Below are 26,434 nucleotides of genomic sequence, written 5' to 3'. Positions count from 1 at the left end.
TTCTCCATTTCTCTCTGTCCTATCTAACAACGATGGCATCAACAACAACAACAATAATAACAACAAGGACAACAAAAATGGGGGAGGGGAAGGCCTCCAGGAGCAGGGCATTTATAGTGCAGGCACCGAGCCCCAGCAATAACCCTGGAGGCCAAAAAAAGTACAATAATTTTGCTAAGTAGGTGGATTGTTTTGTTTGTTTTGTTTTTATATAAGAAGGGTGCAGAAAACATACAAATAGCAACAACAACAACAACAAATTGTGAGCTTGACAGAAAGAAACTTTTCATCTCCCTGTGGGATCCATCTGGCAAAATGGGATTTACATTTGACAGGTTGTCTAAGAAATCCTGACAGGTTCTAAACACAGGAAGAGAACAAGGGTTTCCCAGGAAATCAGGATCCCAGTTGTTCAAACATTATATATTGTGTGTTTCAAATTTCAGCCCCCTTATACTGAAACAAGAATAAGGGATGTATGAAGTCTTTGCCGTTAGCTGGATTTGCTGGGACATGCAAAATGGGACTGTGACTGAAAGTGTATTTAAGCCCAACATAGTTGATAGATGACCAACCAAAAATAAACTAGGGAATTTTTTTTCTTCTCTATGTGCAAAAACAAGGATACTCTTGTAGCTCACTTGTAGGCTTGTGGATGTTAATATGGTCTCTGTTGAGCTTTGGTGGAAATTGGTGACATAGTTCAAAGAATTACTAGGCTTAAGGGGTCTCCCGGTGAACTACATCATTAGCTCCGTGGGTTCCTGTGCTGAGTTCAGAAAATAGATGTAGGGGACACAAAGAAAGATGGTGCCTATTTCCTGGGTCTAAGAATATGTTTCATTTCCTAATTCTTTTCATTCTTTTGCCACAAGCGCTGAGAAACCCACCAGGGTGACCTGTGTATGGTTGGGGCTAGGAGGATAGACAAGGTGAAGGACTCATTTTTATTACTCTTAGCCACTTGGTATTTTGCAAATGTCAAGACACAGAAGGTCCTAGATTAACATCACTTCATGGAGTGGCTTCTCATTTAACATTGGTGAGAAAGAATCACAAACTGCATTAAACAAAATCTTTTTTTTTTTTTCCCCCAATGACCTGGTTTTCATTAAGCTTAAATTTGAAATTCCCAAGAACCTGCCTCATGATGAAGTTGAGAACATGCTCTGTTCAGTAAAGGGGCCTACGGTGTGACCTGCACCTTGATGTGATAGTCTGGTTTTGCGCTTTTAGGAAGGCCTTCTCCTGCTGCTTCTCTGTAGGATTGTAGAACTCCTGTAGAAGGCTCAGCTTTATTTATTTATCTCTTTAATCTTTTTTAAAAAAATTATTTTTAAACTGTATTTGATAGACTAGAGGGAAACTGAGAGGAAGGCACATAGAGAGGGAGAGAGACACCTGCAGGCCTGCTTGACCACTTGTGAAGTTTTCCCCATGCAGGTGGGGACCAGGGGCTTGAACCTGGGTCCTTGTGCAGGTAATACATGCACTTAACCAGGTGTACCACCACCTGGCCCCCTGAAGGACCAACTTTATCAAGTTCTTTCTTTCTTTCTTTCTTTCTTTCTTTCTTTCTTTCTTTCTTTCTTTCTTCCCTTCTGGTGCCCTTGTTGTTATTGCTATTATTGTTGTTGGATAGGACAGAGAGAAATGGAGAGAGGAGGGGAAGACAGAGAGGGGGAGAGAAAGACAGACACCTGCAGACCTGCTTCACCGCCTGTGAAGCGACTCCCCTGCAGGTGGGGAGCCGGGGGCTCGAACCGGGAACCTTATGCCAGTTCTTGTGCTTTGTGCCACGTGCGCTTATCCGCCATTGGCAAAGATGTTCATTGGCCCCCTCCCCCTCCTTCTGGGGTCTCCGGGTAAGTGGGCAGTGGTGGGGTTTCTTTCACTTACCTAGCATGACATCTAGTCTTTGTTTTTGCTTCAGAGCATATTGTCACTTCTCTGACTCTATCCTTGGATATACCTACCTACCTTACAGGGGGAGAGTTCCTGACTAAGGAAATGTAACAAATGTTATCAATCTTTGTTTAAATGCTATTGGTGGTTGACAAGTTAGATACCATTGTCATCAGGAAATGGCCCATCAGATAATGGCAGGGAATAGCAGGGTCACTGTTAACACTCATAATGTGTCAGCCCTTCTGTTCTCCTTCCGGCTACCTTTTCCTCCTCCTTCCCCTGCTGCTGCTTCTCCTTCTCCTTCTCCTTCTCCTTCTCCTTCTCCTTCTCCTTCTTATTCTACAAAATGACATTTGTTTGGGATTTTTCTCTTTGTCAAACTGTTCTTGGCACTCAAAGCCATGCTGCAAAGGAAATACCAGCCAGTTCAGTGCCAGCCAGTCAGGCACTATGAGTTTGCACTGTGTTGTGATTTATGTGTGAATGATCTACTCATAATCCAGGCTTCCGGGAATGAGGAGGGGGGATACCCGCGTTCTCCTAGAGGGAAGACAGGTGCTTCATATCTTTCCAAAAGACATGGGTGTTGGTCTGCTTCTAATTCTGCTTCTAAAAACCCCTTCTGTTTCACTGGTTTAATCCCCCCAGCTTAACACTATTCTATTTACATAACCACTGTTAACGAAGCACTGCCTTGCCTGCAGGGCATTGGTTTAATCCCCACTGGTTCATGATATATTTTTGCTCCGCCCCCTCTCATAGTCACCCTGATTGGTACCAGTCACTTTTCGCTCCACCCTCTCTACATCACATCCTGTTTACACCCTACTTGGCAAGTATAGATATAAGGACAGCATTGTGATTATAGTTTTAGTTTAGTTTAGCTTGGCTTAGATTGTGCAGCGTTCCGCATGAATAAAGAGATACTGCGTACAGCTCAGCCATGAGTCCCTGGTCGTCTGTCTCCCGCCCGTGAAGCTAGCCAGCCCGGCACATGGGGATGTATTCAATTCAGATTAAACCCTGTCTGGGGTGTCACTGGCAATGCACATGTGAGGCAGAGGAGCCTGTCTTGAAGAGGCATAAAGCCTAGTGAATCTAATAGTAAAAATCCTTGCTGGGCCTGGAGTGGTAGCTCACCAAGCAGGTGAGATGCTTTGCCATGCTAGTGGCTCAGGTCAGAGCCTTGGCTCTATATGGAGTCCCGCAGCCTCTGGCGGACGCTCTGGTAAAGTGATGTTCGTTCTCTGAATGAAAAAGTTGCCCAGAGTGGTTGAACTGTGCACATAAGAGGCCCCAGCTCTGCCCTCAAAAATCACTCTTGTTTAGAAAGGTCTTTTTTACATATTTTAACTATTTTTTCTCACAGAGGTATTGCACCTTTAATGCATTATCCTCGTTTTTCAGATGAGAAGACGGAGTCAGCTGTATCAGTCAGAGAGATAGTGACCAATGCTGATTAGTTAGTAGCTCTGTTCTTTTGCGTAAGAGGCAGTACTGTGCAGTGGGTCAAGAGTGAGGTGAGACAGGCTTGAATGTGAAGATGTCTTCAGGGGAGAGTAAGAGAAGGCAGGGAAACTGGGGCGTTATTCTGGTATAGGCAGTGCCTGGGAGAGAACTCAGGATCTCATGCCTACAAGCCTGGCACTTAACCCACTGCATCACAACACCCCCTGTCACCACTACCACAACTCATTTTTATAATTTTATTTATTATTATTTAACTAGAGCCCTGCTCAGCTCTTGACTATAGGTGGGTAGAGGACTGAACCTGGGACCTTGGAGCCTCCAGCATGAGGGCCTCTTTGCATGACCATTATGCTCTCTCCCCTGCCCTATGATATTCTTATAAATCCAAGATGCCCTAGTGTATCATGTCTGAAGACATATTTGAAGGCCTGTTGTAAAGGCGACGGGGAAAGCGTGCCCAGGTGACTTGGCTGAGTGGGTTGACGTGCATCCTTGATGATGGGTGACCAGTTGGCTGAGAACTGAGGAAGTTAACCAGGCGTCTTCACACATCTGGGCTTTACTTTACTTCAGGATACTTATGTAAATAATGAGAATTTAACGAAATGGCCTTCCAAGAAACTAATTGTTTGTTCCGTCTTTCTTTACTAAGAGGATAGTGATTCTCTTAAGTGTGATCCCAAACCACAACAAAATAATCAACCTTTTAGGTCTCAAACTTCAAGGGACATAACCATCACCTGGAGAGCTTGTTAAAAAACAAACAAAAAAACACATTTTACACTCTGGTAGTCTGATTAAGTGTTTCCAAGTTCCACATGATGATAATTCGCTAGCCTGGGACTACACTTTATCAAAGACCTTCTTTGCTCTGCTGTAGGATTCTTCTGCCTCTGTGCCTGCCCTTGTCTGTCTGTCTGTCTGTCTCCCTGTGTTTCTCTTTCCTCTCTCTCCCTCTCCCCACCCCCGATTGATTTATTTATTCATGAGAGAAAGATGAGAGAGAGAGAAAGAGAAAGAGAAAGGAAGGACCAGAGCATCATTCTGGCACATGCCATATGCCAAGGATCAAGCTCAGGATTTCATACCTGAGTGTGTCACTGCTTTATGCACCTTCTGGGCCCCTCCTCCTCCTCCTCCTCCTCCTCCTCCTCCTTTTTCTTCTCCTTCTCCTCCTCCCCCTCCTTCACCATGTTGTTCATATGTCATATAAACAATGTCACTATAAAAAAAACCCAGGTTTTTCATATCCTGTATATTTCTTACTAAGAATTCATTTTATCACGGGGGCTTCACCAGGCCGACTTTTCCAAGTAGAGACAGAGAGGGAAATTGTAGCACTGAAGTTTCCTCTTAAACAGTGGGGTCTGGGCTTGAGGCTGGGCTGCACACATCACAAGAGCGGAGCACGCTATCCACGTGAGTCATTTCGCCAGCCCTGGGCTTAATTATTAAGTGCTGGTCCTGCAGTCTCTGAGTCTTTCTGTGAAAGAGCTTGCTGTTCCTTCAGCAGGTCACCTGAGAGAGGGACACTGCCTACTTTCAGTCACGCCAGGCCTCGACCTTGTCAGTTTTTCTTCTCTCTCTGAACTCAGAACAGAGTTGGCGGGACCCATCTCATGATGATGATGATGGTGGTGGTGGTGGTGGTGGTGGTGGTGGTGGTGATGGTGGTGAAAGGTCCGGGAAGCTTTTTTTTCCCTCCAAAATCACATTGCTTTTAAAATGGCAGAGCCAGGTATAATTATTATAGGAATGAAACTGTTTTCTCACTTTACAACCCCTAGCCAGCTGATGGGTGTGCTTCCCAGTCGGGAGATGACTTTGTCTTTTGGAAAGTGGCAAGACAGTATCAACATTGTTGAGTGCTTCAGAGCCCAACAGTAACAGCTGTAACTGCCTGTGTTACCTTCCACGGATATATTTGGAGCATAGGGCCATGGTGTTTGTGTGCCAGATTCGGAGGATGCGGGCGGAGTATGTAGTAGGATCCTGTGTATTGGGATGCTGGATCCTTGTGTATTGTTCTGGTGGTTGTGATTATCTCTGTTCACTGCAGTGTTCTGACGGGAACATGGCTGGGGACCATTTTGTGTCCGTAACCTTGGGAGGTGGCGATGGTTCTAGAGTTTGGAAGATTTTTTTTTTTCTTTTTTTAATCACCATCAGGGCTTTGTTGCTCTGGGCTGACTATTTTTAGATACAGTCAGATAAGGAAAGACACCACAGCATTGAACCTTCCTCTGATGTATTGGGGACCAGATTCTAACTTGGGTCTCAAGCATGCAGAGCAGGTGTGCTATCCAGGTGAGTTATTTTTTCCAGCCATGGAAACAGTTCCTCCCCCGCCCCCCCCCACATGTTATTGGATAGGACAGAGAGAAATGGAGAGAGGAGAGGAAGATAGAGAGGGAGAGAGAAAGATAGACACCTGCAGACCTGCTTCACTGCCTGTGAAGTGGTCCCACTGCAGGAGGGAAATGGGGTCTCAAACCCAGGTCCTTGGTTGGGTCCTTGTACATGGTATACTATGTGCGCTTAACCAGGTACGCTACTGCCCAACCCCCCATGTTTTACTCTTATAGAGGCCCTGGGTTTGAGCCCCAGCACCACAGGGAGCTTTATGAAGCAGTACTTTAGTGCCTCCGCCTGTCTTCCTCTCTGAGAACAGAGAATTTAAAAAATGGGCCAGGAAGGCCAATCAGCTATGCCATCTCAGTGTGAGGCCCTCAATTATGCCCCATCGCCTAGAATGCGTTGACTCCATCTGTCACTGGTGTTTTGTTCTTCCTTTCTTGCGTGTGTGTGTCCTCCCGCAATTACAACTCAACAGGACCAACTGGAGCGTTCGTTTATCTGACAAATACTGAGCAGCTGTTAGGTGCCATGAACTTTCTAGGTGTGGAGTGCAACAGTGAGAGCAGATGCACTCTATCCCTCACAGGGCTCACTAAGTAAGGAGACACTGTTAGAAGGTAAACTTCTTTAAAGTTAACTTAGTGAGATGAAAAGTGATCATTGGAGACACTGTTAGAAGGTAAACCTCTTTAAAGTTAACTTAGTGAAATGAAAAGTGATCATTGGAGGTAACTTTTTTTTATTTTCTTTATTGGGGAATTAATGTTTTACATTCGACAGTAAATACAATAGTTTGCACATGGGTAACATTTCCCAGTTTCCCATATAACAAATACAACCCCTGCTAGGTCCTCTGGCATCCTTCTTAGACCTGTATTCTCTCCCCCCCCACCCACCCACCCCAGAGTCTTTTACTTTGGTGCAATATTCCAATTCCAGTTCAGGTGCTACTTGTGTTTTCTCTTCTGATCTTGTTTTTCAACTTCTGCCTGGGAATGAGATCATCCCATACTCATCCTTCTGTTTCTGACTTATTTCACTTAACATGAAGTTTTCAAGGTCCATCCAAGATCGGCTGAAAACGGTGAAGTCACCATTTTTTACAGCTGAGTAGTATTCCATTGTGTATATAAACCACAACTTGCTCAGCCACTCATCTGTTGTTGGACACCTGGGTTGCTTCCAGGTTTTGGCTATTACAAATTGTGCTGCCAAGAACATGTGTACACAGACGGAGGTAACTTTGATTTAAAATGTCAAGTACTTTTTTTTTTGAGGAGATGACAGTGCATTATTTGGATGGAGGGCAATATTAGATATTTGGAAGACTTAAAAAATAATAATAATAACAGCTTCATTCTGTGCTTGGAAACATCACAACTCAACCCTCTAGTTCCTTTTTTTTTTTAAAGACCAGCCAACAATTGATCAATTACTTATCCTGTTGATTTTTAACTATTGTGTTCTTTGAAAATAATTATTTTGAACATGAAAAATTTGTGCACAGGACCCAACCATGACTTTTTCATTCAGATACTTTGCTACTTATGTATCTCCTGGTAATACATTTTCTGTTTTTTCAATTCTCATGTGACTGTTATATGAATCAATATATACATATAGTATAATATATATACATATATATATATATATATATATATAATATCTTATCCTTCTACCCACTTTTTTTTTTCAGATTTTTTTCTGCTGGTGTCTTTGCTCTTCTTGCGTCTCTGACCTTGCATTTATTTCCCTGCAGATCTCAACATCTGCTGCAATTTGCCTGCTCGGGTTAGTAAAGACTCACCCATCTGTCAGTTCTGTGCCAAAGGCAGTGTTCACCAGCATTCTCCTACTGGAGATGAATAAGGACCCCTGCTTCTCTGGCCACTGGTGGTTCATTAATGGCAAAGTTAAATATCTACAGAATGCTTTCAGCAAAACAAGCTACGGGGTTGTCAGAGAAGTCATGACTCATTTTTGCATAGAAAAAAGAAATACTTTTCCAACAACCCAATAGTAAGGGCCTTCAAGCATGTTTTTGTCTGTTTGCCTGTTTGTTTTTCAAATTGTAAGCATTAGCATAGAAAATTGCTAGGAGGATGGGACACAATAAACCTAAAAAATACAAATAATTCAAAGTGCAAGGACCGGCATAAGGATCCCGGTTCAAACCCTCGGCTCCCAACCTGCAAGAAGGTTGCTTCACAGGCAGTGAAGCATGTCTGCAGGTGTCTATCTTTCTCTCCTCCTCTCTGTCTTCCCCTCCTCTCTCCATTTCTCTCTGTCCTATCCAACAACGACAACATCAGTAATAACTACAACAATTTTTTTTAAAAAGGCAACAAAAAGTAATAAATAAATATTTAAAAAAAGAAAATACAAATAATTAACCTAAAACAGAGCTGCTGTTGCTTTTAGTAAGACTAAATTAGTCATGTGTTGCAGGTTACTTTTTTAGAAATGATGCATGGCATATTGGTATATAAAAATCATACCTAGAAGCTAGGCCCTTTTAGACTACTAAAAGATTAAAAGTTTGTAGGAGAGAAAAAAAATCCACAGACGTTCAATGTCTGTCATTTAGATGTGGAGTTAAAAGCAGCAGTGATGGAGTTAATGCTTTGTAATATAGTCTATGTAAGTATGGGAAAGGCTGGTGCCGACTGGATTTATCTGCACAGTACACACAGCAGGGTTTTGTGTGGGAAGTGTGCTGACACCTCAGGAAACGAAAGAAGAAACAGGTAAGGTAGACAGGACAGAGCCTTCTCTTCACTGACTCCAGAAGCAAGCTAGAGGCAGGCGCTCAGATTCCCCCCAACATACACTCCCTGACCACTTTCAGGCTGAGCTGCTAAGCACACGGCCTGATAATTTTCCTGCTCCCAGCTGCTTTTCATTCTGTCAGCCCTTCATGTTCTCCAGCTTCCCTCTCTGAGCTTCAACATCTAGCTGCAGGTGAGAAGAGTTTTATCTTCGTCTTACAGGGAAAGGAATATGTTGGCTTTTTTTTTTTTTTTGTAGCCATGCACATACACACAGACATAGTTAGCAACAGAGTTTAGTTTAAAGTTTAAATAATGTAAATTAATAAAACTTTTATGTTCATTTACATTAGTTTCAATGTGGCGTGCTGGCTGGGAGATGGCTCACCCAGCAGACTGGCTTCTTTCCTTGCTGGAATCCCTAGGTTTGAGCACCTTGGACACCACCACAGTGGTATGTCCGTAGATGATGGAGCAGTTCTGTGGTATCTCTCCTCTCCTTCGCCTCACCCTAAAAAATAATGGGCCAGGAGGCCACTCAAGCATGTATGAGGCCCTGAATTCATCCCACAGTGTTGCATCATTAAAAATGAAATGAGATGAGAGCTGGCGAGTCAGTTCACCTGGGAACATAATTGTTTTGCCCTTTTTTGTTTGTTTGTCTGTCTGTCACCTAGGTTCATGTCCTAGCTCCTACAGTGTTGGGGGAAGCTTCAGTGCTGTGTGGTATCCCCTGTCTCCCTCTGCCCAAAAGAGTTGATCCAGACCAGTGGAGTCCCAGGAACAGTAACAAGAATAAGATATGGGAGAGGCTGGTGAGAGGTGCACAGCCAGCCGTAATGAAGTGGAAGCAGGCCTTTCTAGCCTTGTGCCTTTCCCAGCTGCTTTGAGAAGAGTAGGATGCCTGGGGACCACAACTCAGCCAGGTTAACAGAAGCTCACACCCCTCTTTCTCACACAGTTGTAAGTTCTCCCACCTCTATGAAGCTTAAAATGCTGCCATGGACCGATTGTCGAATTCAAGAAAGAATGGGGAAGATAGCATAATGGTTATGCAAGACTTTTGTACCTGAGCTTCTGAAGTCCCAGGTTCAGTCTCCCGCACTACAGTAAGCCAGAGCTGTGCAGAGCCCTGGTTAAAAATAAATAAAGGGGAAAAAAAGTATTGGGATGGGCCAGTGGTGGACCCAGTTGAGTGCACATTTTATGTTGCTCGAAAACCTGGGTTTGAGCCTGTACTCTTCACTTGTAAGGAAGAAGCTTCAGGAGAAGTGAAGCAGGCCTGCCCATGTCTCTCTTTCTCTCACCCTCTTTCTATCTCCCTCTCCACTTAAATTATCTCTGTCCTATCTAATAAAAAAGAAAGAGGAAAAAAAAAAAGAAAGGAAAGGAAAGCAAAGCAAAGGAAAGGATTATCACCTGGAGTAGTAGATTCATAGTGCCGGCACTGAGGCCCAGCCCCAAAAAAAGATTTCATGAAGCACGCCAATAGCTTCAACATGAGCCAAGTGTCCCTGTGCCATCATTTTCCTTCTGTACTTCTGTGCTTTCTTTGATGTTTCTTAGTCACTGGGACCTGCATCTGGGACTCCTCAGCTCTGAACCTCATCCTTTCCAGTTTGTCCTTAGTCGCTGCTCTGAGGAACGGTATTAGCTGCCTTTTGGTGCCTCAAGCTCTAATGCTTTTCTTTTCTTTATTTATAAATTATCTTTATTTATTTATTGGGCAGAGACAGCCAGAAATTGAGAAGTAAGGGGGGTGAAGGGGGAGAGAGACATCTGCAACACTGCTTCACCACCTGCACCCGCCGACTGTGGCGTGCGCTCAACCAGGTGTGCCGCCACCCAGCCGCACGGACTGCTTTCTCTACAGGCGTCTCCTTGTTCTCATTCTGCAGCTCTCAGACCTGGGGGTCATACTGCCCAGTCCCTAGTATCCCCATCTCCCCTCCTCCAAGGAAGGTGCTTCCTGATTCTCCTTCACGGCAAAGCTGCCACATATCTGGAACCTAGTGCCAGGCCCTGTGTATCCCTTTCTCTCCTGAAATAAAATTCATAGAGCACAAAAACCTAGGTATATACATGGTTTGAATTTTAATTGATTTTTTTTTAGGTAGGGGTAGAGAGGCAGAGAGAGTGTGAAAGATTTGAAACACTGAAGAGTTTTTCAGTGCAGGAGGAGTCGGCCTCAAACCTGGGTCATGCACATGGCAAAACCATGTACCATTTAAGTGAGCTATTCTAGCTGCCCTACACATGTTTTTAAAAAAAAACAAAAACACCAACCAGAAACATAAATGGAGACGTTTTAAAGATAAATTTGGAATAAAATAAGTATTTTGAAAGGCAGTTAATGGAACCAGACAGTGGTGCACCTAGTGAACAGCACACATTATAGTGTGCAGGGACCTGGGTTCAAGCCCCTGGTTCTCACCTACAGGGGGAAAGCTTCACGAGTGGTGAAGCAGGCAGGTGTCTCTCTGTCTCTCACCCTCTCTAGTCCCTCTCCTCCTTTCAATTTCTTTGTCTCTATCCAATAAGAAGTTAGAATTTTTTTAGAAAGAGAAAGGAAAGGAAAGGTAGTTCTTGTGATAGATGCTGTAACATAAGACCTGAAAATGCTATGCTGAGATAAACTAGACCCAAAAGACCAACTGTGGAATGATTCCGTTTCACCGAGGTGTCGGTGACGCCACTAGCTGAGTTAAATTCATAGAGAGAAGTTAGAATAGGGTCTCTAGGGGCTGGTGAAAAAGAAAATGGGGACTTAGCATTTAACAAGTACTGATTTTTATTTTGGGAAAATAAACATTTTCTGGAGAGGTTGGTAGTGACATAAGAAAGTGAATTTACTTGGTGCTCCTGAAGTACTCTGAACATGGTTAGTGGAATGTGATACATACTTGACGTAGTACAAGCTTCATTTTAAGAGAGCACTTTGGTGCCTGCTCTGCCATGTGTGGAACTCAGGTTCAAGCCCAGCGTCCACTGCACTGGGGGAAAAAATGTCAGCGCTGTGATGTCTTTCTTCCTCCCATCTTTTTCTCTGTTAGAAATAGTTCATCTAAATCAGTGACGTCCTAGTGACAACAATAAGGAAAAAAAAATTAAGAGATTTTTTTTTTCTCACCACTGCTCTAGGCTGACTTTTTCATTGAGAGAGAGACAGAACAGAAAGGCAAAGAAAGCACAGCACCAAAGCTTCCGCCCAGCTGAGCCCATGTCAAAGCAATGCACTATCCAAGTGACCCAGCTTCCTAGCAAAAAAAATAAATAGTTTTAAAAAAATGGTTCTGCTTGTGCACAACTATCTCAGAAAGGTAAAAATAGCCTCTACTTAATTTCCAAAACATCCCCAAGGTGGTGGTTGCTACCCACACTTGTAACCAACATGCAGTGTTTGTTTGAGATTAAGAAACTTAAATTCTCCTGGTCTCAGATTCAGTAAGGAGCAAAACCAGTTTGTGCCTGTAATCATTTCTTCCCTGGATCTTCCCAATCTCCATCCATCGGAGTTTCCTGATGTGTCAGCTGCTGTAATCCTGGCATGCCTTGCGCCTCCTTCTCTCTCTCTCTTTTCATATATACATATATATATAATAATAATTATTATTATTATTACTGGATAGAGACAGAAATTGAGAGGGGTGGGGGAGTAGAGAAAGAGAGAGACAGAGAGACACCTACAGCCCTGCTTCACCACTTGTGAAGCTTTCCCCCTACAGGGGAGGACCAGGGACTTGAACCTGGGTCTTTGTGCCCTGTACTGTGTGCAGTTAACCAGATGTGCTAATGCCTGAATCCAGGCCATTTTCTTATCTCATCTCTCCTCTTGCAAGGCTTGGTCATTTCTTTCTGAACATTTTTTTTTTTTTATCACAAAACAGAACTGAAGACGTTTAAAAGTATCTTTAGTCACAAACACCTCAAACTCATATTCTTAAGAAAGGGTGGGAAAAAAATGGGGATAGACAGTCTCAGAAGTATGTAAAAATGATAAGAGAGGAAGGAAAAACATGTTCTAGGCCTCATTGGTGAGGTGGTTTGTTTAGTTTTTAGTACTAGGGAGAAGGTCAGCAATTTGAAGTTTTTAATTTTTTATTAGTGGTTTAATAATAGTTAACAAGATTGTAAGGTAACAGGGATACAATTCCATATAGTTCCCATCACCAGAGTTTTGTGTTCCATGCCCTCCATTGGAAGCTTCCCTATTCTTTATCCCTCTTGGAGTATGGACCAAAACTAGAATTAATTTTTTTTTTTTAATTTTATATTTATTTATTTATTTTCCTTTTGTTGCCCTTGTTGTTTTTCATTGTTGTAGTTATTGATGTCGTCGTAGTTAGATAGGTCAGAGAGAAATGGAGAGAGGAGGGAAAGACAGAGGGGGAGAGAGAGAGACACCTGCAGACACCATGTGAAGTGACTCCCCTGCAGGTGGGGAACTGGGGGCTCCAACCGGGATCCTTACGTCGGTCCTTGCGCTTGGCGCCACGTGCGCTTAACCCGCTGCGCTACCGCCCGACTCCCTAGAATTAATTTTTAAAAGATTCAACACTGTGTGGTTAACAATGACTGGAGGAGAGAGAAGTGCAGGAAGGAAGAGTTGGTAAAGGAGTTCCCTAGCCTGATGGATCTAGTGACAAGTTAGAAGAATTTCACGGGGAAATCAGTGTGTCTTCACTTTAGAATTTAGGACAAACTTATCAAGCTAAATAAGAACTAATGCTTCAGCATCCCTGCTTCTTTCAACAATCAGATAAGCCATAAGCCAAATCACTGCAACTTCAGTCAACCTGCTTACACATCTTTCTGTGTTCAAGGAGAATGGTTTAGGCAATTTAAAAACACCTGACTGACTAACATTGCTGCCTCAGTAATTAAATAAGGTCATCACTTTCCTGAGTCCAGTGATTTTTTTTAAAAAGTCATTTCTCCAAATGCTCTTTCGATTTAAGGTGAAATTTCAGCTTAATTGAGCATAGCTTTTGCCAGATGTTTCATTGCCAGATGTTTCATTGCCAGATTGTTTCACAATCTGGCAATTGCCAGATGTTTCACAACAGCTTTACCATCTTCAAAGTGCTCAAGTCCTAGACTTACTGCTCACAGAGGTGAGTTGGGGGCTTTCTTGGAGCTCTGTGGAACCAGCCTGACCAGCAGAGCTGAGGAAATCTGACTCTTTCACACACACTGTCCACTGTGTCCATCCAGACTTGCCAGGAAACCAGTCAGAGAGTGTGCCAAGAATAAAAACTGTCCAGAATCAATCTGCACTGAAGTAGACTGAATAAATATTTGAATAAACCACCAAATTAAATTCCTTTCAATGTTCAGGAAAGACTGGATCAAGTTTTAACAGTATATGACATTACCTATCCCAAAAATTATTGTCAGGGTCGCTAAATAATTCCAAGTAACTTAAAAATCCTAGTGATTTACCATCTGAAGATAAAATCTATCTTAAGCTGCTACAGTTCAGAATGATTTTGACTGGCATCCAAATCTAAATTGGCTTCAGCTGATAGTTCCTCCAAAAATATTTTGCCACCTCTTGATCTTAATCTATACAGAGTGCTATGTCCAAGATGAATTGTTTTTTGTTTTGTTAGGTTCAACCTAAAATTTAATCCAAAAGGAAAAATAAAGGTTTCAATATATTTTTTAAGACTGAGAGAAGTGCTTCCAAAATTAGCCTGGGATTTTTCTCAATCACCATTTTCCTCTCTTTTAAATTATTTATTGGATAGAGACCGTCAGAAATTGAGAGGGGAAAGGGGAGACAGAGAGGAATACAGACAGAGAGACACCTGTAACACTGCTTCACCACTTGCAAAGCTTTCCCCCTGCAGGTGGATTCCTGGGACTTGAATTGAACCCTGTTCCTTGTGTGTTGTAACTCTTGCACTCAACCAGGTGCACCACCACCCAGCCCCTCATTTTTCTTTTTTCTGAATTTTTTCCCCCACATCTTGCTGGCATAAAATAATTTTCACTCTGTAAACACTTGCCACTTATTTTCCAGCCCCAATTTTTATGTTTCTTTACATTTCTGTGTTTGATTACTGGCACTGAGGAATCTCATCGTAATGAAATGGAAAGGCTGGCCTTTAAAACAAACAAACAAACAAACAAACAGTAGCAACTGCCTGTGTCTCCTCAAGTCCTTTAAGGCCAAAGGCCTCCTCTCCACTTAGTAAGCTGCCGAGGAGGCAGTGAGTGCCTGCACCACATGCTTAGTTATGATAGAAACCCCTTAGCAAGTACACAGCAGGCTGGACAGCCAAAAAACCTTGGAGTGAAGGGATTTTTGTTTTCCATTCAAACACGTCGTGAAGCTGTGTTATTCTTGTAATACAGTTAAACACAGTTAAGCTAAAATGATATATTTTGAGACTCACCTACCCATTGAATATTAATATTCAAAAGGTACTGTGTTGATTTCATGGGCCCAAATCTGTGGAAGTTACTTTTCTCGTGCCTTTAGTCACCTCACTGTGATTGCTGGCCTAACAGTGTTCAATGTTTGAAAACTTCCTAAGAAAATGTCCACTTGCTTTTAATACTTTACCTCCTTTTCTTAGGAAAAAAAAAATGAGGTAGAGAAAACACAGTTGTTTAAAAAAGACAAAACAAGAAAGCAAGCCCACTTTCCATTCAGATAGTTGCTGTTCATCTCATTTTGAAGTCAAAGGGTAGTATAACATTTTGATTTGCAGCAAATTGAGATTATCCATTAACCATCCCAGCAGGCTTCCTACTCTCTTTCTAAAAGTACATCTAAATTGTTAAAGGAACCAACCTCCTTTTCCTTCCCAACATTTAAAAAGGTTTTTTTGTTCTTACAGTCATGGAATAGCTTTTCCAATACGGAATAGCTGTATGCTTGGAAATCACTTGAAATGACATGCAAATTAGAAGCCCAAGTTGCTGATCTCTGGAGTGGGCAGTGGAAGTGATCTTGACCCAGTCTCTCTGCTGGGAAGTGGGACCCTGTAGAATCACTCAGAATCCCCAAACTACAGAAAATACAGTGTAGCATCGCTCGTCTGGCTTTGGATCACACTGTGCTAACTTAAAAACGGAAGGCCCCCTCATGACCTACCCTGCCTTGGCCAAATGTGTTTGCTTTCCTAGAAGCAGTGCAGTTGTCTACCCAGCTTGATGGTGTCTCTGAAAAGGAGGGCCAGAGGGCCGGGGAATGAAAATAGTGGAAGAGGAGGAGGATAGATGAGGACAGCACAGCTAGAAAGTGTGCCCCTCTCTGAGGGCAGTCACTGCAGGAGCAGTGGATGATACAATTGATATGGCTTTTCTTCTGTTTATTTTTTCTTTCTTCAAAGACAGTGTACAGATCTGTCTTTTGGTTCCATAGCCTTTTTTTTTTTTGCTCTGCTTTCCCCGCTTCCCTAAAACATCACTTGTTCCTTCACTCACTGACTACAGCCCACTCTCAGAGGTAAAGTTGTTTTGTCTTAAGAATCCTCTGTGTGGTCTGGGAGGTGGTGCTGTGGATAAAGCACTGGACTCTCAAGCATGAGGTCCTGAGTTCAATCTCCAAAAGACAATGTACCAGAATGATGTCTGATTTTTTTTTTTTGCCTCTCTACCTGTTTTCTTCAATAATTAATAAATAATATATTTTTCCAAAAAAAAAAGAATCCTCTGTATTTTCCACTTTTTTTTTTAAATGACTACTGGTTATTTTATTTTTTGCCCTCATAGTGATAACTGGGACTAGGTGCCCACAAGATGATTTGCTATTCCCAGAGGCCTTGTAGTTTTTTTTTTTTCCTTTGATAGAAAGTGAAAGATGGTGGTCGGGTGTTAACGCATCAGGTTGAATGCACATGGCGCAAAGCACAAGGACCAGCACAAGGATCCCGGTTCAAGCCCCCGGCTTCCCACCTGCGGGGGGGGGGGTCACTTCACAAGCGGTAGTGAAGCCGGTCTATAGGTGTCTATCTTTCTCTCCCTCTCTGTCTTCCCCTCCTCTCTCAATTTCTCTCTGTCCTATCCAACAACAATGACATCAATAACAATAATAATAACCACAATGATAAAATAATGAGGGCAACAAAAGGGGAAAAAATAGCCCCCAGAAGCAGTGGATTCGTGGTGCAGGCACTGAGCCCCAGCAATAGGCCTGGAGGCAAAAAAGAAAAAAAGGTGAAAGATAGAGAGGCGTAGAAAGGAAGAGGGAGGGAGAGACAGACAGACACCTGCATGCTGCTCCACCACTTATGAAGCTGTCCCCACAGCTGGGGAAGGGGGCTTGAACCCAGGTCTTCTTGCCTGGTTAAGCACGCACTCCACTGGATGTGCCACTACCCAAACCCTCTTTCTATTTTTTTTTAACTCCCATTCTCCCAGAGATACATATAATAGATAATTTGCATGCAACAAAGTTTTGTCACAATTCAGTTTTTTAAAGTTTTATTTATTTGATGAAAAAGAAAAAGAAAGCCAATCAGAGCATCCCTCTGGTATGTGCAGTGTTGGGGTTAAGCCCAGGACCTTATGCAAAACCCTGTGTCTGCTTACTGAGCCACCTCCCTGGCCGTTACCATAATTTTTATGTAATAAGTTACATAAAATGTATTAACCAGCATCACCGGAAGGAGGTTAATAATCTTCAAGACATGGCAAAATTGTACAGTTTTAGCAAAAAAAAAAAAAAAAAATGGTAGCTAATGATTAGATTTTTTTTTTTTTTTTTTTTTTTACTAAAGATGACCTTGTTTTGCAGAAGCATGCCCACTCCTGGCTGCCAGGATTTTTGTCACTAAGATGATTTGGGTTCCACTTCTAGTGACCTGGCTTCTCTCGTGCAGGCAGGCACCTGTTGAGGAGAGACTTGCCCGGCTACTGCTTTGGGGGAGGTGCTTTGACAGTATGGCTACTGTTCAAACTTCCTGTGCAGTTGGCTGTTTGAAAAATACAAGACTCAGTCTGGATTCTTAGTGAAAGAACTGTCTGATTTTTCCACATGTTTAAAAGGTCTTTCACGGGGTCAGACGGTAGCGCAGCAGTTTAAACGCATGTGGCGTGAAGCACAAGGACCGGCGTAAGGATCCCGGTTTGAGCCCCCAGCTCCCCACCTGCAGGGGAGTCGCTTCACAGGCGGTGAAGCAGGTCTGCAGGTATCTGTCTTTCTCTCCCCCTCTCTGTCTTCCCCTTCTCTCTCCATTTCTCTCTGTCCAATCCAATAATGATGACATCAGCAACAATAATAATAACTACAACAATAGGAAAAACCAAGGGCAACAAAAGGGAAAATAAATAATAATAAAAAATGTTTTAAAGTCTTTTTACATTAAAAAAAATCAATTACTTTTTATGGGGGGGTTGTGGTTAATGGTATACTCTGTAGTCTTTTTTTAAATTTTTATTTATAAAAAGAAAACACTGACAAAAACCACAGGATAAGAGGGGTACAGCACCACAAAACTCCCACCACCAGAACTCCATATCCATCCCCTCTCTTGATAGCTTTCCTATTCTTTAACCTTCTGGGAGTATGGACTCCCAGATGTATGGAGATGCATTGTGGGATGCAGAAGGTGGAAGGTCTGGCTTCTATAATTGCTTCCCCGCTAAACATGGGTGTTGATTGGTCGATCCATACTCCCAGCCTGCCTCTCTCTTTTCCTAGAGGGGCAGGGCTCTGGGGAATCGGAGCTCCAGGACACATTGGTGGGGTTGACTGTCCATGGAAGTCTGGTTGGCATTATGCTAGCAACTGGAACCTGGTGGCTGAAAAGAGAGTTAACATAAAGCCAAACAAGTTGTTGACTAATCATGAACCTAAAGGCTGGAATAGTGCAGATGAAGAGTTGGGGCAGGGGGGTGTCTCCATTCTATAGATAGCTAGTAGGCATATTTTAGTTACATTCCAAAGGGCCTTTGGCTATATTAGTTTTTTTTTTTTTCCTTAGCTGAAAATCTGATATGCAGATGAATCCTAGTTATTGTCTGGGGAGATGATGTCATGGCTGGGAAAAGGACCAGAAAGCTGGATCAGGGAAGAGAGTAGCTCCCAAATATGGGAAAGGTGTATAAATATTGCTGACTATAAAAACCCCATTGATTTGCTCTGATCTGGGGCCCATATTCAGTTTAGGAGCCTGTGTGACCTCTGCATCCCTGTAGATCTGACCTCACATTCTGTGATCATGAGTAGGAACATTCCAAGCTGCCCCAATATCAGGACCCATCTTCCTCAGGTGTAGCATAGAGTATGTTGTCCAGCCTCCCTTCAGAGGATGGAACATTCTCTATTGTTGTTGATCCAAGTTGAGGGCAAGGTCCTAAGGGGGCCCACATTGGGTCTGTTTTGTTGTTCCTGGTAGAGATGACCGGTAACAATAGAGAGAGGGATTTGTTCAAGGTCTAGGCCCATCATGTCTGTTTGGGAATCTCAGGACACCCCGATTAGGGCCCCAGCTGATGGGGTGGCCTCATAGTGACTAAAGTGTCATTGTTTATTTTTTGTTTGTTTGTTTACTAATTGTGTATTGAAAGCAGTAAGAGGTTCCACGACACCAAATGAACCAGTTCTGAGGTTTTCCCCAAGATAAAGTTTAACAGCTCCAGCTTCTTCAGTGTTTATCAAAATACAAAAGAAAAAAGTAGAGGTCATCGTTTTCAATGGCAGATTTGACCCTTGCAGGCTGAGGGAGTGACAGCACATGTAGCTGGGTGCTCTGAGGGGCTGTGGCTCTAGAATGACTAGCCCTGCCCACCCACCACACTCTTACTGGTGAGATCCCAGCCAGCCTAGAGTGAGTGTGGGGGCAGCAAGACTCCCACTCCTGCCAGAGCTTTTCAGCCGAAGCACCTCACACTGACCCAGAGGAAGCCTGGGATCCCTCCAAGGGGGTTGAGAGCGGCTGGCTGCAGCCCCCAACCCAACTCTTGGGTGGCCGTATAAGCACAAATACAAGCACAAACGCTATGGATATGGGGTGACCTGACCCGAGACAGAGCAAATTACAGGACCCTATTGTGACCATGCAGAATGGATCGTTTCCTGTTCCTCATGGGTGACAGGACCACACTCAGGCAGCGACTGCAGAATCTACACTAGGCACATTTCTCCCTTCTGTGTTCAAGTGTTCTTATCCTGTATTTTTAATTATTTTTTAAAAATGCACTGAGTTCGGGTTAAAAACCAACACCAAAATGGATCTCAACAGGTCTAAAAGCCCAGAAAAAGGTGCACCGGGCTCATCTGACACAGTAACTCCTGGAGGCCACGTGTCCCTAAAATCCCTTCTCAGTACTAAACAGTGGATTGATTCTCTTTTTACAATAAAAAAAGCTGAGTAATATTGCATAGAAATACCAGAAACTACCTCATTGGGAACAAAAACTATTTACATTAAATAAAAACCCGGTTGCAGGCTGCATCTGCACACTTACAGCATGGTGAAGCACACTGTGACCAACCATGGAGACAGCTTCTGGCACTCACACCACAGGGCGCACGTTTGCCACATGAGAGAAAAGCGAGGGTGGAGAGGGGGTGAGAGAGGAGGAGTGCTGGTTCACTTCTGGTTCCGGAGCCAGTCCAGTCCCTCATAGAGCCCATCCCCGCTGGTGGCACAGGTGGCCTGAATGTACCGGTTCCTGTGGCGCAGGGAGTGCAGGCCCAGCTTGTCCGTGATCTCAGCCGCATTCATGGCATTAGGAAGATCCTGCTTATTAGCGAACACAAGCAGAACGGCATCCCTGAGCTCATCTTCAGCCAACATCCTCATGAGCTCCTCACAGGCCTCGTTCACACGCTCTCTGTCATTGCTGTCAACCACAAAGATCAGACCTTGTGTGTTCTGGAAGTAGTGGCGCCACAGAGGCCGGATCTTGTCCTGGCCACCCACATCCCACACGGTGAAACTGATGTTCTTGTACTCCACAGTTTCTACGTTGAAGCCGATAGTGGGAATGGTGGTCACAATTTCACCCAACTTCAATTTGTACAGGATGGTGGTCTTCCCTGCAGCATCCAGGCCCACCATGAGAATACGCATTTCTTTTTTGCCAAAAAGGCCTTTGAAGAGGTTTGCAAAGATATTCCCCATATTTGTAGACTGGTGGGAGCAACACTGGCCAGAGACCCCGGGTGGCCGTGGCTGCTGCTGCTGCTGCTGCTGCTCCGAGCCAGGCATTGGTTTCGCTCCCACAAGATCAAGAGTCATTGTTTTAAGTAGGCCAGTCTCTTGTCCTTATTCAGCTTTTGCAGTTCTTGCTTTGATAAGGAGAGCTTGGGAGTGAGTGAGGGAAGTCTAATAGGAAGTAGGTGAGGAGGGTATCTAAGTCTAAGTAGACGCTATTTCATTATGAACTTTATACTGACTCACTGCAGACTATTGTGTACTTTTGCTTTCAGGTATATATTTTGCCCTAATTTATGGATACATGTGAACATATGCCCTATGTAATGGGACCTGGTCTATATCTAGGTTTTGGGACTTTGTTGGGAAGTGAACCACCTGGAATGGAATTAGAGAATCCTATGAAAGGAAAGGTCTCACCTGAGTAATGAGGGTGAAGGGCTGACATTCCATGTCTGACATCTCTGGACTCAGTCTGAAGTGAAGCATGCTGAGGTGGTACTCATTGCGTTGATTAGGTTGGGATCAGCAGATGCAATATCATTTGGTATGAATTGAGAGAAGCATGCAGGAAAGTGAGCCCCACCCTACAGGTTCCAGGACTGGGGAAATATAGGCTCTATAGAGGAAGCAGGAGGTTCCTGTTGTCTTAGGGTTTAAGAAGGCAATAGATAGTTATTGCTATTTGGTACTTGGGTTAACTTTGAAAAATCCCTTTGTTAGGATTTGCTGTATCATACACAACATCACCATAATTTATGTCCTTTGATATTATTTGTATATAGCTGTGCCACAGGTTGCTTCTGTTCTTCCTGGTCTAAGCTTTTTTTATTTTTTTATTCATTCCCTTTTGTTGCCCTTGTTGTTTTATTATTGTAGTTATTATTGTTCTTGTCATTGTTGTTGGATAAGACAGAGAGAAATGGAGAGAGGAGGGTAAGACAGAAGGGGGAGAGAAAGAGACACCTACAGACCTGCTTCACCGCTTGTAAAGCAACTTCCCTGCAGGTGGGGAGCCGGTGGCTCGAACCGGGATCCTTATGCCAGTCCTTAGCGCTTTGTGCCACGTGCGCTTAATCCACTGTGCTGCCGCCTGACTCTCTGGTCTAAGCTTTTTTTTTTTTTTTTGGTCTAAGCTTTTAAGAAAGTCAACATATCAAAGACTCAGCCTGTGGTCTGTGCATTTAAAAGTTTGAGACAATCAGTTTCCCCCCCTTCATATTAATTAAATAGTGATTTATATGACTACAGATTAATAGGAGTGTACATAAACACCATTCCCACCACCAAAAGACTGTGTCCTATCCCACCCACCCCACCCCCGCCCCATGAAGCCTAACATCCACCCTCACCCTCAACCCAGGGTTTTTACTTTGGTGCCCTACTCCAATATGCTGTAGTCTTTTACACACAGGCACAGCCTCTCATCTCCCATTGACTGGCATCCAGGAAACACACCAGCACCTCCAGTGTCCCTCATCCCATCCCTCTCCCTCCTTCCCCACAGTCCTTTGCTTTGGTGCAATACACCACACTCAGTCCAAGTTTTACCAGATGTTTCCCACACTGTTCTTTGTTCTTAAGTTCCACATACAAGTGAGATCATTCAGTATTATTGGTCTTGCTCCTTTCTAGCTTGTCTCACTAAACACAATGTCTTCCAGTGCTGACTATGTGATCACAAAGGAGACGGCCTGAATCATTTTTGACAGTGGCATAGTACTCCATTGTGAATATGTACCATGACTTCTTTAGCCATTCATAAGGGCTGCTTCCAAGTTTGGGCCGTTACAAACTGTGCTGCTGTGAACATTGGTGTGCATAGGGCTTTTCGGATAGCTGTGTTTGCTTTCCCTGGGTAGATCCTTAGGAGAGGGATTGCTAGGTTATAAGGCAGGTCCATTTCCAGAGTTCCAATAAATCTCCAAACTTTTTTCATGGGGGTTGGACCAATGTACATTCCCACCAGCTATGTGGGAGAGTTCGTCCGCACACACACACATACACACACACACACACACACACACACACACACATACACACATAGCATTTCCAGCTTATGGGGAAAAAAAAGCTCAGTCACTGAAGATCAGGGAAATGTGAATAGAAACAGTGAGATTCCTACCACATTATACCTGTGAGAATGCCACACATTATTAACAATAATAGTAATGATACCTTCACGATTATCACTGGGGCTTGGTGCCAGCACTCTGACTCCACTGCCCCTGCCACCATTTTTCATTTTATTGGATAGGACAGAGAGAAATTGAGAGGGGAGAAGGAGATAGGGAGAGCTAAAGAGAGACACCTGCAGATCTGCTTTGCCACTTGTGAAGCATCCCTCCTGCAGGTGGGGAGCCAGGGGCTTGAACTTGGATCTTTGTGTGGGACCTTATTCCTAGTACTAACTGTGTGCTTAACCAGTTGCGCCAGTACCTGGCCCCCACTTTTTTTTAATGAGAAAGATGGAACCAAAGCATCACTCTGGTATGTTTGATGGTTGGGGATCAAACTCCAGATCTCTCAGACTTCAGAGTATACCACCTCACCCACTGTGCCACCTCCTGGGCCACAGGCCACTGCTCTCCTGAGCAGATCTCCGAAATGGAGTGTCCTTCTGGGCTCTGCTGAGGGGAAGGAACTTCTCTCCTCTCTGGCTGGCTGCTCAGAGACCTGTCCTCCAGAGAGGCTGCAACACTTCACATGTGAAGAGAGGTGACTAGAAGGAAGGAGAACCTGAAGGTTTTGTTTTTATTTTTCTTTATTTTTTTTATAATTTATTTCTTTATTGGGGAATTAATGTTTTACATTCAACAGTAAATAAAATAGTTTACACATGCATAACATTCCCCAGTTACCCATTTAACAATACAACCCCCACTATGTCATCTATCATCCTTCATGGACCTGTATTCTCCCCACCCACCCACCCCAGAGTCTTTTACTTTGGTGCGATATGCCAATTACATTTCAGGTTCTACTTGTGTTTTCGTTTCTGATCTTGTTTTTCAACTTCTGCTGGAGAGTGAGATCACCCCATATTCATCCTTCTTTTTCTGACTTATTTCACATAACATGAATTTTTCAAGGTCCATCCAAGATTGGATGAAAACGGTGAAGTCACCATTTCTTATAGCTGAGTAGTATTCCATTGTGTAAATATACCACAACTTGCTCAGCCACTCATCTGTTGTTGGACACCTGGGTTGCTTCCAGGTTTTGGCTATTACAAATTGTGCTGCCAAGAACATATGTGTACACAGATCTTTTTGGATGGATATGTTGGGTTCCTTAGGATATATTCCCAGGAGAGGAATTGCAGGGTCATAGGGTAGGTCCATTTCTAGCCTTCTGAGAGTTCTCCAGACTGTTCTCCACAGAGGTTGGACCAATTGACGTTCCCACCAGCAGTGTAGGAGGGTTCCTTTGACCCCACACCTTCTCCAGCATTTGCTGCTGTTACCTTTTCTGATGTATGACATTCTCACAGGAGTGAAGTGATATCTCATTGTTGTCTTGATTTGCATTTCTCTGACAATCAGAGACTTGGAGCATTTTTTCATGTGTTTCTCGGCCTTTTGGATCTCTTCTGTGGTGAATCTTCTGTCCAAGTCCTCCCCCCATTTTTGGATGGGGTTATTTGTTGTCTTGTTGTTGAGTCTGGCAAGCTCTTTATATATGTTGGTTATTAAACTCTTATCTGATGTATGGCATGTAAAGATCTTCTCCCATTCTGTGAGGGGTCTCTTGATTTGGGTAGTGGTTTCTTTTGCTGTGCAGAAGCTTTTTAATTTGATGTAGTCCCATAGGTTTATACTTGCCTTAGTCTTCTTTGTAATTGGATTCATTTCATTGAAGATGTCTTTAAAATTTATGCGGAAAAGAGTTTTGCCAATATTTTCCTCTAAGTATCTGATAGTTTGTGGTCTAACATCCAAGTCCTTAATCCACATGGAATTTACTTTTGTATTTGGTGAAATACAGTGGTTCACTTTCATTCTTCTGTATGTTTCAACCCATTATTTCCAACACCATTTGTTGAAGAGACTCTGCTTTCCCCATGTAATAGTCTGAGCCCCTTTGTCAAAGATTAGATGTCCATAGGTGTGGGGGCTCACTTCTGGTCTCTCAGTTCTATTCCACTGGTCAGTGTGTCTATTCATGTTCCAGTACCAAGCAGTTTTGATGACAATGGCCCTATAATACAATTTGAGATCTGGGAGTGTGATACCTCCGGTTCTGTTCTTTTTTCTCTTGATTGTTTTGGCAATTCTAGGTCTTTTCTTGTTCCAGATAAACATTTGTAGCATTTGTTCTATTCTCCTAAAAAATGTGCTTGGGATCTTTATGGGGATAGCATTAAATTTGTAGATGGCCCTGGGTAGTATATTCATTTTTATGATGTTAATTCTACCAACCCATGAACATAGAATGTCTTTCCACTTCTTTGTGTCTTTTTCAATTTCTTTGGTAGTGACTTATAATTTTCAGTATGCAAGTCTTTCACTTCTTTGGTTAGATTTACTCCTAGATATTTTATTGTTTTTGTTGCTATAGTAAAAGGAATTGATTTCTGGATTTCAATTTCTTCTAACTTAGTGTTTGCATAGAGGAATGCCACTGACTTTTGAATGTTAATTTTATAGCCTGACATTTAACTGTATTGCCTGATGATGTCCAAAAGCTTCTTGCTGGATTCCTTAGGTTTTTCCATATATACTATCATGTCATCTGCAAATAAGGAGAGTTTGACTTCTTCTCTTCCAATCTGTATGCCTTTAATTCCTTGCTCCTTTCTCAGTACTTTTCAAATTACTGATCACTATTGCCTGGATTGACTTGTGACTAAGTAAGTTAAAGGGTTCACAGTGGTGGAAGTTAACAGTTGTTTCAATAGTATTTTAATCCCTGAGTTGGAGCTCAGTGGTTTAAAAGCCTCTTTTTTTTTTCTTCTTCCCTGTAGGCTATGGGAGCCTGAGGGCTTTTAAACTATCAATAGGCTTCTTAGCTTAATCACTGACTCCTGACCAAGAGATAAAGCAGGGTGTGGCAGAGATAATCCAGTGATTATGCAAAGAGACTTTCACAGCCCCTCAGCTATGCCACCGAGGTATAAGTCTTCTCCTGAGTTTCCTGGTTAGATCTCTGTCCCCTGGTGTCCCTTCCTGTCACTGCTCCAGATTCTGAGGGTAGTAGCATTGGAGACTCAGAGTTGCACTTGGTGAGTCTCTGGGGAGTCCTTTCCTCCCTTCAGCTGTCCCCTTGTTGTGGAGCAGACTGGAGGTGGTGTCTCAACTGATAAACTGCTGAACTGTTAGCAGTCACTTAATCTCTCCTTAGGCTCCTCTCTGTCACCAGCCATGTGTGTTTGTACTCACTGGTGATTTACTGGGTTCCTGTGGTCATTCTAGTCCTGTCTTGTTTTGGTCGCGGGTGGTCTCCTTTGGTATTCCTAGTTGATTCAAGAGAGGAGAGGAGAGGAGAGAAAGCGATCTGCTGCTGCTCATCTATTTTTTAATATTGGATGATTGAAGGAATGCTTTTGTCTTGTACTTAGTTTCTTTTAAAAACACATCTTTATTATTTTTTTAATGAGAGAGAGACAGAGAGGGACAGGTGGTGGCACACATACTGCCATGTGCTAGGCCCTGAGTTCAAGCCCCAGGCTCTTGTAGGGGTATCCACTTCACGAGTGGTGAAGCAGATCTACAGGTGTCTTTCTCTCTGTTACTCTCTATCTCCCCCACTACTCTCAATTTCTCTCTCCCCTATCCATTAATATAGAAAGGGGGGGAGAGGAAGGAAGGGGAA

The 26,434-nt window shown here is 43.2% G+C and overlaps 2 protein-coding genes across 3 annotated transcripts in view; one reads left to right on the top strand and one right to left on the bottom strand.

Moving 5' to 3' along the window:
- SLC16A10 (solute carrier family 16 member 10) overlaps positions 1-26,434 on the top strand; it is a 155,930-nt gene that overhangs the window by 102,399 nt on the left and 27,097 nt on the right. The gene's annotated exons all lie outside the window — the stretch shown is intronic.
- Positions 18,985-20,688, bottom strand: LOC103118009 (ADP-ribosylation factor 1-like). The gene has a single exon (XM_007528142.3). The coding sequence runs from the start codon at positions 20,672-20,674 to the stop codon at positions 20,054-20,056; it is 621 nt and encodes a 206-aa protein (XP_007528204.2). The 5' UTR covers positions 20,675-20,688; the 3' UTR covers positions 18,985-20,053.

Source organism: Erinaceus europaeus, chromosome 4 (assembly GCF_950295315.1).
Source record: "Erinaceus europaeus chromosome 4, mEriEur2.1, whole genome shotgun sequence".
NCBI lineage: Eukaryota > Metazoa > Chordata > Mammalia > Eulipotyphla > Erinaceidae > Erinaceus > Erinaceus europaeus.
The sequence above is the reverse complement of the archived record's forward strand: the minus strand, read 5'-3'. Positions and strand labels throughout refer to the sequence as shown.